General features: G+C 47.0%; 1 protein-coding gene and 1 pseudogene across 3 annotated transcripts in view; one reads left to right on the forward strand and one right to left on the reverse strand.

The window, feature by feature from the left end:
- The window catches only part of SLC7A9 (solute carrier family 7 member 9), a 28712-nt gene extending 12834 nt beyond the window's left edge, over positions 1-15878 (reverse strand). Inside the window, exons 1-9 of one of the 3 annotated variants that reach the window (XM_007470940.1) lie at positions 15788-15878; positions 15050-15200; positions 13417-13564; positions 12895-13137; positions 12332-12457; positions 11996-12095; positions 11184-11228; positions 10574-10697; positions 9648-9751 (exon numbers count right to left, since the gene is read on the reverse strand). In XM_007470940.1, coding sequence (XP_007471002.1) covers positions 9648-9751; positions 10574-10697; positions 11184-11228; positions 11996-12095; positions 12332-12457; positions 12895-13137; positions 13417-13564; positions 15050-15136 — 977 coding nt within the window. In that variant the 5' untranslated portion in view covers positions 15137-15200; positions 15788-15878. The remainder of the gene's footprint in view (positions 1-9647; positions 9752-10573; positions 10698-11183; positions 11229-11995; positions 12096-12331; positions 12458-12894; positions 13138-13416; positions 13565-15049; positions 15201-15787) is intronic. The other 2 variants (XM_007470941.1, XM_007470942.1) reach the window with 2 other exon arrangements.
- Positions 3244-5325, forward strand: LOC103081398 (NF-kappa-B-repressing factor pseudogene; annotated as a pseudogene).
- Positions 15879-18377: the final 2499 nt, after the last annotated feature.

Below are 18377 nucleotides of genomic sequence, written 5' to 3' on the forward strand. Positions count from 1 at the left end.
GCAGTGAAACCACTGATAAAACAAAAGGACAACCCACTGAATGGGAGAATATATTTGCAAATGATATGATCAATAAGGGGTTAATATCCAAAATATATAAATAGCTCATACAACTCAACATCATAAAAACAAACAATATGATTAAAAAATGGGCAGAAGAACTGAATAGATATTTTTATAAAGAAGACATACAGATGGCCAACAGACATGAAAAGATGTTCAACATCACTAATCATCAGAGAAATGCAAATCAAAACCACAATGAGATATCTATCACCTCACACCTGTCAGAATGGCTCTCATCAAAAAGACCACAGCAAATGTTGGCAAGGATGTGGAGAAAAGGCAGCCCTTGTACATTGTTGATGGGAATGAAAACTGGTGCAGCCACTGTGGAAAACACTATGAAGGTTCCTCAAAAAACTAAAAATAGAGGGAACTTCCTGGTGGCGCAGTGGTTAAGACTCTGTGCTCCCAGTGCAACAGGGGGCCTGGGTTTGATCCCTGGTCAGGGAACTAGATCCCACATGTGTGCTGCAACTAAGGGTTCACATGCCACAACTAAGGAGCCAGAAAGTCGCAACTAAGGAGCCCATGAGCCGCAACTAAGGAGCCCACTGGCTGCAACTAAGGAGCCCGCTGGCCGCAACTAAGGAGCCCACGTGCTGCAACTAAGACCCGGCGCAACCAAATAAATTAATTAAATATTTTCAAAAAACTAAAAATAGAATTACCATATGACCCAGCAATTCCACTCCTGGATATATATCTGAAGAAAACAAAAACACTTAATTCAAAAAGATACGTGCACTTCAATGTTCATAGCAGCACTATGTACAATAGCCAAGCTATGGAAGCTACCTAAGTGTCCATAAACAGATGAACAGATAAAGAAGGTATGATACATACACACACACACACACACACACACACACACACACACACTCACACACATATATACACAATGGAATACTACTCAGCCATAATAAAGAATGAAATTTTTCTATTTGCAACAATGTGGATATAGCTGGAGGGTAGGTATTATGCCTAGTGAAATAAGTCATACAGAGAAAGACAAATACTGTACGTTGTCACTTATATGTGGAATCTAAAAAATAAAACAAACTAGTGAATTTAACAAAAAAGAAACAGACTCACAAATATAGAGAACAAATTAGTGGTTACCAGTGGGGAGAGGAAAGTGGGGAGGGGTTTAAGAGGTACAGACTACAATGTATAAAATAAGCTACAAGCCAATATTTTATAATAACTATAAATGGAGTATAATCTTTAAATATTGTGAATTACTATGTTGTACATCTGGGACTTTTACCCGTGGGACATATAATATTATAAATCAACTATACTTCAATAAATTAAAAAAAAACAGGAGCCCATGAAACATAGGAGGCAAAGCTTGACAAAACCACTGTGAGAGCATAAGATTTGAACAGTCAAGGTACAAAATTAATTATAACATAAAAACCCAGAAGTTAGTAGAATACACATTATTTTCAAGGCCATGGGAACACTTATAAAAATGGCAGTAAGCCACAAGGGAAGTCTTAAAACTTCTGAAGAAGTAATATTGTAAAGATCACACTCTCTGAGTACAATACAATAACATTAGAAGTCAGGAATACACAGGCCAAAAAGACTCATTTTTAAAAACTACTTTTTGAACTTTGAAAAGATATAAACATAGAATTAATTCCCAGAACAAGTCAGTGAAACTGGGAGGAAAGGGATTGCTAGATGGAGGGGAGACTTAGACTCAAGATGATGCTGTGAATTCACTCTTTAAATTCCGTCAGTTCTCCACAAATCAATATATAAATTCCATGCACTGAAGATGCAAGCACGACTTTTCGGACCTGGACAAAATTACTGTAAGTGCATCTGGAATGCTAAACAGGCAAGGAGAAGTCTGATGTGGGAGCACCAGTCCTACCAGATTTTCCATTACTGAAGCTGTGAAACGTGTAATAAGTAAGATAATAGCACAGGAAAATATTTAGCAGTGAAACAAAGTGAATCAAGTACACTGGAATGATAATGCTGGATTTCAAACCAGTAGGAGAAAGGGTGGACAACAGGTAAATGTTTGGGGAAAAAAGTGAGATTTACGCCTCACGTCAAGACGCTTTCTAGATTGATCAAAGAGCTGAAGTAAAATGCTAGAAGAAAACATAGGTAGGCATTCTTGAAAGGAGAGAGGAAGGTCTGTTTATGTGAGATAGAAAACTCAAAAACCAGTAAGCAAAAATCTTAGATTTGACCTCATAAAAATGATATCCAACATAATTCAATATAGCACAAGTCCCTGGCCAACCCCCAAGCTGCACAGGTACATAACTATACAAAATTAACTTAAAATGGATCATATACCTAAATGTAAGAGCTAAACCTAATAAACATTTAAGATAAAACAGAAGAGAAAATCTTTGTGACCTTGCGTTGGGCAAAGGTTCTCAGATATGACAACGAAAGCATGACACATGAAAAAAAAAAAAAAAAAGCTGATAAACTGCTCTTTGTCAAAGTTAAAAGCTTTGGTGTTCAAAAATACCACTAAGAAAATGAGAATAGCTCACAACCTCGGGGCTGCACGCGGGTAGGCAGACTAGAGGAAGGGGAGCAAAGCGTGCTGGTGTCTTTTTTTTTTTTTTCCTTCCTTCCCAGTACAGTGCGTGAGTCTGCGGGTAGCCGGAGGTGCGGAGCGCGGGGCCTGGCTCGGCCTCCCGGGCGCGCGTGTGACTGCGGCGGGTGCCCTCCTCCTGCACCTCCACGAGTTGGAGGAGTGCAACGGGCGTGCTCCCGGGTTGCCGGGACGAGCTCGTGCTCGCCGCTTCAGCGGTCGCCCGTCACGCACGCACTCCAGTCCCCTGGGAGTTGGTCTTCGCGCCTCGGTGCGCCCCTCCTCACCCGGCCCCTTCCACCGACCTCCGCTCCCGCTCTCTCCTGGTAGCGAGTCTGCTTCATCCCTGGGGTCCCTGCTTGGGGGCGGAGAAGATGGCTGGCAGATGTCTGCCGCTGGGGGGCGACTTCCTGTCGCCGCCGTCGCCCGAGCCCGAGCCAGTGCTGGAGCAGTGGCGCTACAGCCACGAAAGTGACCGGCAGTGGGCTATGCGGCGCAGCTTCATCTGTCGGCACCTGCACAGCTATCCCGGCGCTGCCCTAGACCAGCTCCTCGCGCTCTCCGCTGCCTGGACCAACCACATTTTCCTGGGCTGCAGGTACAGCCCACGCTTGATGGAAAAAATTCTCCAAATGGCTGAAGGTATTGATATTGGGGAGATGCCTTCATATGATCTGATGCTGTCCAAACCTACCAAAGGTCAAAAATGTCACCTCTCAACATGTGATGGTCAAAATCTTCCTGAAAAGCAAGCCGGTTCCAAATTCCATGTGAGACCTCGTTTTGAGCCTGTACATTTTGTAGCTAGTAGTTCAAAAGATGAAAGACAGGAAGATCCTTACGGCCCTCCAACAAAAGAGGTAAATGAACAAACACATTTTGCCAGCATGCCAAGAGACATCTACCAAGATTATACTCAAAACTCTTTCAGTATACAAGATGGAAATTCTCAGTATTGTGATTCATCAGGATTTATTTTCACAAAAGACCAGCCTGTAACAGCCAACATGTATTTTGACAGTGGGAACCCTGCCCCCAGCAGCACATGACGGCAGGCAAACTGCCAGTCAGCTCCTGAGCCTTCACCATCACAGACATTTCCTGAGTCAGTGGTAGCCGAGAAGCAGTATTTTATTGAAAAATTAACAGCAACTATCTGGAAGAATGTTTCTAATCCAGAGATGACTTCTGGATCTGATAAAATTAATTACACATATATGTTAACTCGTTGTATTCAGGCATGTAAGACAAATCCTGACTATATATACACTCCTTTAAAAGAAATCCCTCCTGCTGACATCCCCCCAAATAAAAAACTTCTAACAGATGGTTATGCTTGTGAAGTTAGATGCCAAAATATCTACTTAACTACAGGTTATGCTGGCAGCAAGAACGGTTCCAGGGATCGAGCTACGGAGCTAGCTGTAAAACTCTTGCAGAAACGTATTGAAGTTAGGGTTGTCGGACGGAAATTCAAGCACACGATCAGAGAGGACCTTGTGGTGTGTCAGACTGGCATGCCTTCATATGAATTCCCTCCAGCTCTGAAACCACCAGAAGAGCTGGTGGTGCTGGCTAAAGATGCTTCTGGGCAGCCGATTTTTAATGCTTCTGCCAAACACTGGACCAATTTTATCCTTATAGAAAATGCAAATGATGCAACTGGTATTCTTAACAATTCTGCCTCATACAACAAAATGTCTGTTGAACACAAATATGAGATGATGCCAAATCGTACATGGCGCTGTCGGGTGTTCTTGCAAGATCACTGCTTAGCTGAAGGTTATGGAACCAAAAAAAAACAAGTAAACATGCAGCTGCTGACGAGGCTTTTGAAAATCCTTCAAAGAACACAACCCACTTACCCATCTGTCAAAAGTTCACAATGTCCAACAGGCTCTTCGCCCAGGGGATCTGGGAAGGAGGATATAAAGGATCTCGTAGTTTCTGAGAATTCTTCAAATCCTGTGTGCACGCCGGACGACACAGCTCAGCTGAACCGAGTGACAGTTGACTATGTCTATGAAAGAATGACAGGACTCCGGTGGAAATGCAAGGTGATTCTAGAGAGTGAGGTAATTGCAGAAGCAGTTGGAGTGAAGAAAACTGTCAAATACGAAGCTGCTGGGGAAGCTGTGAAAACCCTCAGAAAGACCCAGCCGACTGTCATCAACAACTTGAAGAAAGGAGCTATTGAAGATGTGATTTCAAGAAATGAAATTCAGGGCCGCTCAGCAGAGGAGGCTTACAAACAACGAATCAAAGAAGATAACATTGGAAACCAGCTGCTGAGAAAGATGGGTTGGACGGGTGGCGGTTTAGGTAAATCTGGCGAGGGCATTCGGGAGCCAATCTCTGTCAAAGAGCAGCATAAGCGGGCAGGGCTCGGTCTTGATGTAGGGAGGGTAAATAAAATTGCCAAGAGAGATATCGAACAGATCATCGGAAACTACGCCCTCTCGGAGAGCCACACGGATTTAACCTTCTCTACAGAGCTGACTGATGATGAGCGGAAGCAAATACATCAGATTGCCCAGAAGTATGGTCTTAAGAGTAAGTCTCATGCGGTGGCCCACGATAGGTACCTGGTGGTAGGTAGAAAAAGACGGAAGGAGGATTTACTAGACCAGCTCAAACAGGAAGGCCAAGTGGGGCGTTACGAGCTTGTGATGCCTCAAGCAAATTGAGATCTTACTAATTTATTTTGTAAATGCCTAATGAGGCAGATTTGTGAATTAAAGAAAGGCTGCATGTTCTGGTTGCAGAGTATATTCATTCTTAAGATGTTTCACCTTGTTCATTTCATATAGTGCTTTATTAGATATTGGAACTTGAAGAATTCTGTCCACTTGTATTAGCTTAATCCAGCAGACAATATTGTGCAGTTACTGTTTGTGTCTTTGATATTGCTGTGTCCCTCAGATTTTCGTAGTTTGTACAAAGTAAGAACACATATCCAAATGGAATTTCACCCTGAGAAAGAAATTCCCATTTTAAAGGGCATAGCACAGCAATTTGCAACAATATGTGAAGTTGATATTGACTACAATAAAACTACAGTCTTAATTCCAGACTTCACTGAAAATGTCAGGTCATTTTGTATTATCTATTTTCATCTTTATGTGAAGCGAGTTATAGAATGTTTAATAGTAAATTGTGCTGTACGTGTAAATGTCCTTACCAACTAAATGATGTAAAACTTTCTTAAAGTAATTTTAGTGTTCATTTATTTATAACTTCTACCATGTGGTTTCCAGAATATTGGAAGTGATATACTGTATCTTGTGATATATGAGCGTTAACAAATTCTAGTCTTCATGCTGAGAAAGCACTACTTGAGAGAGCAATTGAAAAGTTCCCAAAACTTTGATTCAGTCTGAAGAAAGGAAGCTGGAACTGTCTGTTCTTGGTGCCCTGCAGAGAGACTCGCAGCAACGCTCCGTTAGAGCTTTCACATGATTTGGGTGTATAGCACATCCAAGGTGGCCACAGCTGTGGTGGAGCTTGGTAAAAGACTGCAGATACATTGGTGCTTTGATGAAAAGGTTAGTTGGCTGGTCCCTCTCTCAAAAAGCTTATTTAGCCCCCAAAGCCAACTTTGTAACATATTTAAAACTGCTATTTTCGCTTATTTCTGGAATGTAAAAAAAAAAACTGTATAAAAGGGATTAGTGTATGCTTCCTGAATAAAAAGAAGCCAAAGTTGATCCAAAAAAAAAAAAAAAATGAGAATACAAGGCAGACTGGGAGAAAATACGTGCAAATCAGATACCTGATAAAGGATGTATCCAGAATATATGATGAACATGTACAACTCAATAAGAAGATAAAAGGAAGCCCAATTTTTTAAATGGACAAAAGATCTGAATAGATATTTCACCAGAAGATATACGAATAGCTAATAAGCACACAAAAAGATGCTCAGTATCATTAGTCATTAGGGAAATGCAAATTAAAACCACAATGGCAGGGGTTCCCTGGTGGCACAGTGGTTAAGAATCTGCCTGCCAATGCAGGGGACATGGGTTTGAGCCCTGGTCCTGGAAGATCCCACATGCCACGGAGCAACTAAGCCCGTGAGCCACAACTACTGAGCCTGCACCCTAGAGCCCATGCTCTGCAATAAGAGAAGCCACCGCAATGAGAAGCCCGTGCACTGCAACGATGAGTAGCCCCCACTCACCGCGACTACAGATAAGCCCACACGCAGCAACAAAGACCCAACGCAGCCAAAAATAAATTAATTAAAACAAAAAAACACAGTGACATAACTTTAAGCAAAAGACAAATACAAGTGTTGGTGAGAATGTGGAGAAACTGGAACTCTCATGCATTGTTTACAGAAATTAAAATGGAGCAACCACTTAGAAAAGAGTTAAGCAGTTTCGTTAAAAGTTAATCACAGATGCGGGGGACGCGGGTTCGTGCCCCGGTCCGGGAGGATCCCACATGCCGCGGAGCGGCTGGGCCCGTGAGCCATGGCCGCTGAGCCTGCGCGTCTGGAGCCTGTGCTCCGCGACGGGAGAGGCCACAACAGTGAGAGGGCTGCGTACCGCAAAAAAAAAAAAAAAGTTAATCACAAAGTTCCTATATGACCCAGCAATTCTATTCCTAGGAATCTACCCCAGAGAAATGAAAACATTTATGTCCACACAAAGACATATATGGACAGGCTCTTTGGTGGGGCTAATGGCAGACTCCAGGAGGGCTCATGCCAAGGAGCACTTCCCAGAACTTCTGCTGCCAGTGCCCTTGTCCCTGCGGCGAGCCACAGCCACTCCCTGCCTCTGCAGGAGACCCTCCATCACTAGCAGCAGAACCAAATGAGATATGAGTAGGAATGCCATCCCTCAGAGTTCCCAGAAACACCCTGGAGCTTCATCCAGACTAATTTCCTTCCGCGGATAGGCTATAGAACTCGCAAAGAAAGAGTATCCTCCAGGTCTGCACTCAAGGCAACTCTGTTTCTGTAGCATTAAAAGTGTTGTTACTGAGAAAATACCCCCAAGCAGAAGATACTTACACGTCGCCACGCATGGCACTCGGGGTAGGTCCACTGTGAAGGTACCCGGGTTTTGGGGCATGGATTTGTGCTAGAAAAGCCTTTTCAGAGATCTCTAACATAAGTTATGGGTCCTTCTGCAATGAGCAGACAAATGAGAGGGAACCAGGGACTCACCGGAATTCAACTCTTTCACGAGAGAGGACATGGTGTTAGTGACAGAATCCGCTGCTACTAGAGAAAATGCCCTGTAATGGATCTTCCTTTTTCCCTCAGAACAGAGAGTACATCATTCTCTCCCTTCAAAATGTAAGCTTTTATCCCCCTATAAACAGTGGATGAGAGCATCTTTTTCCTCAGTCTCCCTGGATATTACTGATGTTAAACAACTTTGTTTGAATCTGCTAGGCAAAAGATCTACATGTGAGGACCTGGAAGGATGTTCATGATATATGGCTAATTCAAGAAAGACGCAAATCGCAGACCAAAATGCAATGCATGATCGAATTTGTGTGAAGAGTATATGTCCATAAAAGCACACTTAAACATTAAAAAAAGAGAGAGAGACATATATGTACATGAATGCTCACAGCAGTGTTACTCACAATAGCCCAAACTGGAAACAATCCAAATGTCCATCAGCTGGTGAATGGGTAAATGAAATATACATCTATAAAATGGAGTACTATTCAGCAATTAAAATGAATGAACTGATACCTGCTAGGACATAGAGGAACCTCAAAAATAATATGCTAAGTGAAAGAAGCCAGATGCAAATGTCATACTGTAACAATCCATTTACTTGAAATGTCTAGAAAAAGCAAAGTCAGAAACAGAAGCAGATCAGTAGTTGCCTAGACCTGGAGGTGGGAAGGGGATTAACTATACTAAGCATGAGGGAACTTTTTGGAATGATGAAAACGTTCTAGAATTGGATTGTGATGATATTTGCACAGCTTTGTAAATTTACTAAAATCACTGAATTGTCGAATTACAAAGTGAGTTTTATGGTATTTATTCCTCAGTAGAGCTGTTTAAAATGTGTTTCTATATATCTGCAACAAACCATCAGAAACTGAAAATGTTTACATTTTTGAAAATACCATTTACAATAGCATGAAGAAATATGAAATATTTCAGAGTAAAGCTGACAAAATATGTGCAAGAATTTGTATACTTTATACTGAAAGCTGCTACTCAAAACAATTCTTTTTTGAAAAATATTAAAGAAGACCTAAATAAATGGGGAGATAGTCCATGCCCGTAGATTGGAAGAATCAATACTTTGAAATGGCCGTCCTCTCCGAATTGATCTGTACATTAGGTGAAGTTCTAAGGAATGATTTTGTGGCATGTATTTCTCCCTTTTTTTAAGCGTATACGTGCTTAACGTTTGGCAAATTTCACTCTCAGAACTCTATCCACTCAGAACGCTGGACAGCTGGGCAAAGACGTGTTCACGAATGTCCCCTGTCGCGGTGTTTATAAGAACCACCCCCAACTAGCCCGTGAGTGGAGGTGATGTGAAACTATGCTCCATCGTAAAGGGGATTCCAAAGCAACCGTCTCTACACTGGATAGGGTCCAGGGGCTCGGCAGGGGCTGGAAAACTGCCTGTTTATGTAAATGAAGTTTTAGTGGGACCGTAATCACAGCTGCCGGCCTTTCTACTGCAAAGATAGAACATGACAGGTTTACACGGGCTGCAAGCCTAAAACCTTCACTATCTGCCCTTTAAGTTTACCAATCCCTGATCTAGACTGTGTATCTATTAACCTGAGAAGATGTTCAAGAAAGCTCATTCGGTGAAAAGTCAACCTCGCTCTCCCGGGTCGCGAAGCCCCGCCTTGCGCTGGGGCGGGCGGCACTGTCCCCGCTCTCTTGCTCCCTCGCTCGGGGACCGCGGGCCCGTGCCACGCGCCGGTCCGCGTACACTTTCGGCTCCATCACCCCAACTCAGGCCTGGCGCCTCCCTGTGCGCGCTCCGCCCCGGGGTGGGGGCCCTACCTGCCCGCCGTAAAGCACGTCCCGTTAGCGGCGCCGATGGTTGAAAACGCCACGAAGAGTGGAACGACCCACGAGGCGGGGTAGAGGACGCGGTCGCCAAACGTCTGCGAGAGAAGTGGGTGCATCCTGAGACCGTGCGCGCCCCCAGGAGCCACCGGCCCCGCAAGCTGCTGTGCCCTCCCAGCGGCCCCCCTCCGGGAGGCACAGTGGGGCGCCCGTCGGGAGGAAACGACCTCCTCTGCGGATGGTGATGGACATCTCTTCTCCACCTCTTCCTGGCATAATTCGCAGTGTTTCCGCAACCTCTGCCGCCCCTGCCTCTCCCTCCCTCGGATGACCTGGTCTCCCTCCCAGCTGAGCCGCCTGTTCTCCGGTCAGTGGCCCGTCACCAAGCTGCATCTCTCCACGCTCCCCATCCTTGTCACATCATTGCCTGTTGTTAGTTTCATTTCCTGTCCCGCTCCAGCTCCGAAGGCCTCCTCCAGCACGTGGACCCCACCCACCTTTCCACCTGTCCCTCACACCCATCCCTCTGTCCTCTCTCCTCCTCCCCCAGCTTGAATTCCACAATCCATTATTATAACTCCCTCTTTTAATGACTCCTTTGCGCTTTCTCTCCCCTACACTTGCCTGTCAAAGCCCCAACCCTGGTGAAGTCCAGCCCTGCTGCAGCTACACTCTGTGCCTTCCCCGGGCGGGGGGCGGGCGGGCGGGGTGTGCTGGGAAAGCAGGACCTGCCACCTGCTGGCAGCCTGGAACCTCAGCTGGGTCGCTGGGACTGCCCTAACCTCACCCTCTCCGTGTCTGGTCTCCTAGACGATTATTTCCCTGCCCTGCGGTGAGGGCCTTTCAACTTGAGCACTTATCCCTTGCCTGTCCCCTTCCCACACACCAGGCACCCTCCCGCAGAGACCCTGGGCACTCACCACAGCCACAGCCTGGGACTGCAGGAGCTCGGTGGCTGTCATCACAGTGAAGTAAGACACGTTCATGAGGATGTAGCACCCTGTCACCAGCGGGATCCCAATGATGATGGCCAGGGGCAGGTTTCTGGGAGGGGCAGGGACCCAGGGACCCAGTCAGACCAGAGCATCCTGTTAGAGACTCACAAGGTTGTTGTCCTTGTCTAGTCCTTTCTTCCACCTGCCCCGGCCAGCCCTCCACCTGCTCCTGGGGTGGGCTGGGGTCACAGCTGCCCTTCCTGAGGCCCACCCAGAAGCAGGGGGCTTGTGGGACAGCAGAGCCCCAGTGGGGACATGTGACATTTTCAAATGAGAAAGAACTCTCCCTCTCTCAGACTCCAGGGCAGTAAAATTGAATGGTTATAAAGCAAAATAAGCTAGAGTTCTTCCTTCCCCTTAGCAACCATTCTACTGCCCCAAACAAAACCAAGCTCTAACAAGTGTAAATGAGGAAACCATCTGCTGTGTGGAAGGGGGTGGTGGGTGATGACGGGGGAGCAGCTCCACTTTACGGTTGGGGGAGAGAAATACCCTCACCTGTCCACTGTCTCCTGTCCTGACTCAGCTTTCTTACCTGAAAGGGTTTCTGAGTTCTTCTGTAATATAGTTGAGTTGATTCCTAGAGGGAAAAAAAAGTAACCTGAGTAACATAACTTTGACTTTCTTTGCTAAGATTATGAAACACAAAATAATAAATGTAGGTCTCATTTAAGCTACTCCATCACAGAGAAAATTCCCCTTGTAGGAATTTCGGGGCAGTTTCTTTCGGAGAGAGCCCTGGTGGTGGTGGGACTACTGAGATCTGCACATCTTTCAGTTGGTAGGTCTTTGCCCTCCATGGGAATCGTGTGAATTTTCAACAATTATTGGGAGTAATGAGTCCCCAGTGTGCTTTGAAAAAAATGGAAGATTCTTTGTCTGAAAAGGGAATGGAGCCTGTGGATGCTTTGCATGAGGGAAAGACCAGTGTCCCGGATGGCCACTGGACATAAACAGAATCTCATCGACTAAACCTAGTGTTTGCAAGGTGGAAATAGAAGTGCTACTGAATATTTGCCTTGTCCAGTGCCTGGCAGCCCTCGCTGCCTCCAATCCGGCTGAGCCTGTGTGTGTCTGGTGAAGCCTCTGGCACAGGGTCCCACCACTGCGGGCTCACGGGACACTGTGTCAAGGGCTGCTGGCACGTGAGCGAATGGGAAAGGGGCAGGTGCCTCAGTGTCTCTGGGGTCCAAGGAGAACAGAAGCGTGAAGGGTGGGGTGCTTAACAAAAGGGAGATGCAAAGGTAAATGTCAGGCTCCCACCAAACCCCTAAAAGGAGAAGTCGTTCCACAGGGTTTCAGTAAAACAGCCTAAAGAAACCCACAGCCAGACGTGTGCCATCTTACCATCCATCATACGCCCAGAGTCCATTATAAAACGCCAGACCGATGGCTCCCAAAGACAGCTTTGTGCCCTCAAAAGAATTTTCAAAATTCCTTGTATTTCCTGTAATTAAGCCAGACAGTGAAAAGTGGGTGTCTGCTGACCAGACTGGGACTTCGCATCATCTGCCTGTGAAGACAGGGGATGACTAATGACCTCAGGTTATTAAACACACGCTGAAAAACTGGGAAACTAAAGACTGTTTCTGTTGAATTCCTGCCTTAGGGATACGCTTAGGAGCAAGACTTCCAAATGGTCTGTGCTGTGTGGCACCACACTCCCCTCCAGCCACAGGTCACCTTGGGCCAGGAGGACAAGTCCGCTGATGATGATGATGACCACGATCACCATCTTGGCCGCTGTGAACACGTTCTGGACGTAGCTCCCCAGCCGCACGCTCAGCGCGTTCACCGTGGTGATGAGCACTGGGGAAGTCAGAGGTGGGCAACATTCTGTGTCTGTGGGCTCAACATCTCCCTCCTTTCTTAAGGCCCTGGAAAGAGTCTCCTTTCCACTCCCAGGCCCACCCCTCCAGCCTCCTCCCCTCTCCACCGCCACATCCATCAAATGCACCTTTGAAATCCAGCCGGGCTGCCTCCCCCCAAGAGCAATGGAGAAGCAGCCGGGCCCCTGTGGGACAGCCTGCTGCCAGCCGTCCCTGACAGCTCCGATGGCCCCGCAGAGCAGGGACTGGACGGCCAAGGGCATCAGGCTTGGGCCGAAGACTAGACCTGGCCCTGCTCCTCACCAGCGCCTCCAGGCCCACTCGGCCTCTTTCTGGCTCTGCAGGAGCCAAGTCTCCCCACACCATCCGTGCCGGGTCTCTTCTGACCCCTGCCCGGTGTTTCACACATGTACTCACAGATGGCAGCGGCAGCCAGGAGTTTAATGACAACTTGAGGAGGGTTGCAGCCTGAGTAGAAGGGCGCAGAAACGTACTCAGAGAAGCTGAGACAGATGATGGCAAAGGATGAGGGCTTTATGACGAACAGGCTGGTCCAGGAAAAGAGATAGGCAGGAATGGGGCCAAAGGCTTCCATCAGGTAAGGGTACTCGCCCCCCGACTTGGTGATCATCGTGCCAAGCTCCGCAAAGCACAGAGCGCCTGGAATACAGAGAGGAAGGGGGCCCCGGGCCCCTCGTGAGGCATTGCCCTGGTTGAGGGAACCCCTCTCTCCCGTGGGGGACATGCTCCCGGAGCCCATCACGGTGCCTCTCATCCCGAACTCTGGCCATCGGACATTCTGTGAAGCCCGATTTACACCTATCTGTGCACAAGCATTGAAGGGCATCCAGGCAGCAGCAAGACCAGGCACAGACAGAGCTCCAATAGCAGCCCCACACTCAACAGAAGGTGTTCACCAGGGCGGGGAATCTTTGTTACCCAGTGTCGCAAGAATCCCACAAGCCGCCCATACGATGAGACAGGGTCCCACGGCTTCCATGTTGCTGAGCACAGACTTGGGGGAAATGAAAATCCCGGAGCCGATGATGGTGCCCACGATGATGCAGATGCCGCTGAACAGGCCCAGCTCGGGTGTGGAGAAGGGGAGAGGAGAGTTAGTGCTGCCACCCAGTGGGGCTCAAGAGGCCCAGACGCAGCCCTCTTCCTCCCTCCCTCCCTCCCACTCTGGGTGTGGCCAGGGCAGCCCCCAGTGTCCCAGGCACCTTCGCCCTGTGCTGTTGCAGGGGGAGCACCAGGGAGCTGCTCCTGGGGCTTCGCTTGTAAGTCAATTAATCCTCACAACAGCCTCATGAGTCGGGTACGCCATTATCATACCCATTTTACAGAGGAAAAAATAGAGGAACAGAAAGATTCCGCTACTGCCCAGGGTTCACATCCAGTACGGTTCATAGGCCCGGCTGAGGTTCCATGTGCCAACCCTTACCACTCTTGACAAAGGTGCCCAGATGGTAAATAAAGGCTGATTTGACAATCAATCACCAGCAGGAAAGGCCCTTGGGACCCGCCTCTTAGGTGGGCAGAGCAGAACGGAGCTTCTCCCCCCAAAGAGTGAAGTCAGGGTTTGGGGCTCCTGGCCAGGGGAATGGGGGTGAGGGGGTGAGCAGCAAGGTCTCCAGGGACAGAAACACTCGGGGGCTGTGAGCTTTCTCTCATGCCTTTCTGTAGAATATGAGCTTCCTACCAACGAGACCCTGCTCAGACACACCCTGTATGATTCCGCCCTATGAAATTCCACAACAGGGAAAATTACTCTGCAGAGATAGAACTCGGAGGGTGGGGCCCTCCTGGAAAGGGGCAAGAGGGAACTTTCTGGGGCGACCAGTTTGTCAAACACTTCAAACTGAACACTGAAGAGATGTGCATTTCACTCTATGTAAATCATACGTGAATCAAGAAAAAGAATTTTAAAGGAATAGTCTGATTCAGTATATATAAGTCCGTGCCACTCTCTCACTTTGTCCCAACTTACCCTTCCCCCTCCCCATGTCCTTATATAAAGGACCAAATGTGAAATGGATAGCTAGTGGGAAGCAGCCGCATAGCACAGGGAGATCAGCTCCGTGCTTTGTGACCACCTAGAGGGGTGGGATAGGGAGGGCGGGAGGGAGACGCAAGAGGGAGGAGATATGGGGATATATGTATATGTATAGCCGATTCACTTTGTTATAAAGCAGAAACTAACACACCATTGTAAAGCAATTATACTCCAATAAAGATGTTTAAAAAAAAGAAGGAATAGGATTTCCCTATCACTGGAGGTATTCAAACATTAAGAGGGACCAACATTTGGTGAAGGTGCTGTAAAGCATCAGAAGACCTCTCTGACCATCCCGGAAAAGGCCACTGGTCTGAGCAAACAGCCACCCCTCCAGGTGCTTACCCAGCATGCAGAAGCACACATGTATTAACCTCACAAGAATATGCTGAGTTCACTGGCGAGAGAGAAAGAGGTGAGTACAAGGATTTGTTTGATCAGAGATGGGGTGGGGGGACTTGGCTGTGCACCCTGTGGCTGGACCTGGGAAGGGCCTGCCCCTAAGGACGGCCTTACCTCCTTTTGGAGATTTGTGGTCTTGTGTTCAATGCTCTGGATCGACTTCTCATCCTCTCTCCTTTTTCTCAGGCTTGTCTCTTCCATTTTCTACCCGCTGCCAATTCTAGGAGGCTGCAAGGAGGACATGGGTGTTCACTCAGCAAATGCTCTATTGGACAAGATGCAAATGGGGGCTCAGCTGTCGCGCCTGGGTTGTGGGAACTGATTCTATGAGCAGATGATTAGCTACAGTTTGGGGGAAATGCAGCTGTCGACTCCTTAGGGATAATTTGCTCAGTTCCAGCAAAATTTTGACTGCCGTTCAGACCCTGGGCAACTGGGGTTCCAAGTAGTTTTCCAAACTACTCCGGTACCCCCGTGCCCCCTCACCTATCCTATGTGCCCTAACCCTCAGCAGTGACACGCCTGAAAGTCATTCTACAGCCCAACCTCATTTTTTCAAAGGCTTTTCAAAAGAAATATTTAAAAACATACTGGAACATCCTTAGCGGAGCCAAGTCTGAAGAAGGAAGGCTTTTCTCATAATTTTACTTCCCCCGTAATTAAGGCACCTCACACAATAGATCCACGGTATAGATATTTTTTCATTGAGTGATGCCAGGAACGTTGCTGAGGAAAATCCGTTCAAGGCTGAACTACTTAGTGCTCATTCCCTGTTCCCTTTCTCCAGATGAAGTCCCTCTCGGGTCCCTGGCCAGGGGATCAGCCAGTCTTCCCATCACCTGGTGGCCTTACCTTCTCCTTGACCTCGAGGAGCCCAGGGACCTGCCCGGGGCAGCTGACCACCTTCCTCTGCACAGTAGTGCCCTAGGAATGGCCATGTCTCGTGCCCAGGAGAGGAGGAAGCCACAAGGTACAGAGGTCAATAAAGGTAATTATTAAACACCTTTTTTTTTTTTAAGCAATGAAGCTTGGATATGCCACACAAAAAAGGGAGGGTCGAGCAGCCAAGTTTCTCTCCCAACTGTTTTTATTTTGCTCATTTTGCTCATTTGTGTCCAGACCAGTTTGTTTTAAAATTAACCAGATTCCCCCCAGATCAGCTACATCCTATAAGGAGAAATCTCTCTAAAGACTGGAACCAGAGGAGATAAACTTCTTTTATTGTCTTAATAGGTTCTATTTACAACTCCAGGCAGGCAGCACCAACAGTAGCTGCACTCCTAACTCACAGGTTGCGGGGAGCCCTTTCCCTCCCCACTGAGGAATTTCCTCCAAGGTCCTTGGTCTTCCTCCCACTGGTTCTGACCAAGCTTGTCTGGTCCCTGCTGAGACCATATCTGGGACGGAAGAGCCCAGCCTGAAGCATTGTTGCTTATCGCCCATCTCCTCCGGCAGTTTTGCACTGGGGTAGATTTAACAGCATCCCAGATATCCAGATGAGACCAAAGGTCACAGGACAGAGTTGGTGAGTCACTGAGGTTTACTGTGGGAGCACTTTGGGACAGGCAGACCTGGGAGGAGGGCAGATTTCTCAGGGTCATCTCTTAGAGCCTACTGAGAATGTGGGGGACCTTTGCTTTCCCAGAGTCAGGGTCCTGATGTAGAAGTTTGTTACCTGCCCCTCTTGATGGGGCCATGCCTGCTCATCAGGGCACCTGATCGTATTGTCGGCCGTGGCCAGAGCCCGAGCAGAGTGCTCATTCACGGGCTATCTCTCCAGAGCACGGAGGCAGGACCTGCCCCCAGGCTTGCTTGAGGCACCCCTTCAGCATTTGCCAACAGTGCAGCACTCAGAGGTAGGTCTGGCCCATCTGTACTTGCAGAGCCCTACAGAAGGCTCCCTGGGTCAAGGTTGCCCCAGAGGGCTGATATTCTAACAGAAACCACTGAGGAAAGCAGGGTGGGGTGGTGGTGGTAGTGGGGAGTTGGAGGGTTCTGTGAGCCCACACCAGCCACATGGTCTCAGAGTTACTTAGCCTCTCTCCAAGAATTGAGTTCTGAATCTGTAAAATGGGCTAGTGCTGGCACTCCCCTTCACAGAACTGTGAGAACTGCAGAAGGTTATACATTAAGCGTCAGCATTCTGTTAATGCAGAGGATCCCGTGGGCTTCTTGGGCCTCTGTCAAATGCTGAGTTTGGAACATCTGGGCGTGAGGATCCTTGCTGAGGGTCAGAAATCTACTTCAGTTCATTTTTGGCCCTTGGTGCGTATTTCTTTTCTTGAAGCTGTGGTTTCTTCTTGTTTTGTTTTTCCCCAGCAGAGTGAGTGTTCAACCAATTATCATAAGGTTTCCCCCCCCCACTCAGGGAAAATAATGTGGATTTATCTTCACAATTTTTTCCCCAATTCTTTAAGACCTTTGGTTCATTGTGCATCCAGCTCTACCACATGGCTGAAGTTTTACCTCCTTGCAGTCAATTCCCTCTCACAGTTAATTTCCTAGGAAGTTTCATGTTATTTTTTATTTTCATACAACTCCATTGTTTCTTAAGTTTCTGCAAAAGCTCTTGACCTTCACTTTCTTTTTTCTTCTTTTGGCTGAGCCACGTGGCATGTGGGATCTTAGTTCCCCGACCAGGGATCGAACCCAAGCCCCCTGCAGTGGAAGCATGGAGTATTAACCACTGGACTGCCAGGGAAGTCCCGACCTTCACTTTCAAACTGTGCTTTTTCCAGTTACACAGATACTTGCAGTTTGAAGATGGTAACACCATCTGCATTTTATCGTCTTATATTTGGTATATATTTGGTTCCCTGGTCCTGTAATGGTTTATAAAGACACGTTTAGCCCGGCAGTGTAAATCCATATCCCCACAGCCTCTTGGCATCTGATCCCCTGAGTCACCTTCCTCTGAGTCAGGGTCAGAGTCAAACCTTCAGGACGGATACCAGCTCTTCCTTTACCACTTAAAACTTGTCCCAGACCTGGCTTCAAGTTTTCAAACTTTCTTCTGTTCCTAAGTTTACTCATCTTATATTCCTTCCCTCTGCTGCTGACAGTAGTTCAGAGCTTTGCGGGGGACCCAAAAGGCCATATAACAGGCGTTCACTTACCTACCAAACTCCCAACCAAAAGAACTCATAGAGTCAGTGGAATGTGCAAAGTCTTTAAATGTCAAGGATTTACAGTCTGACTGTAAAACAATTAGCAAGGAAAGCACAATTTAAAAACTCTTATCTGGGAAACAATATCTATATATATCCAAGAGCTATTAGAATAGTGCAATTCTACCTTAGAATTGTCCATCTTTTTTTTTAGATATAATTGACATATTATATTAGTTTCAGGTGTACGATGATTCGATATTTGTATATATTGTGAAATGATCACCACAATAAATATAGTTACAAATATTTTTTCTTGTGATGAGAACTTTAAA

Source organism: Lipotes vexillifer, unplaced genomic scaffold (genome assembly GCF_000442215.2).
Source record: "Lipotes vexillifer unplaced genomic scaffold, Lipotes_vexillifer_v1.1 scaffold182, whole genome shotgun sequence".
NCBI lineage: Eukaryota > Metazoa > Chordata > Mammalia > Artiodactyla > Lipotidae > Lipotes > Lipotes vexillifer.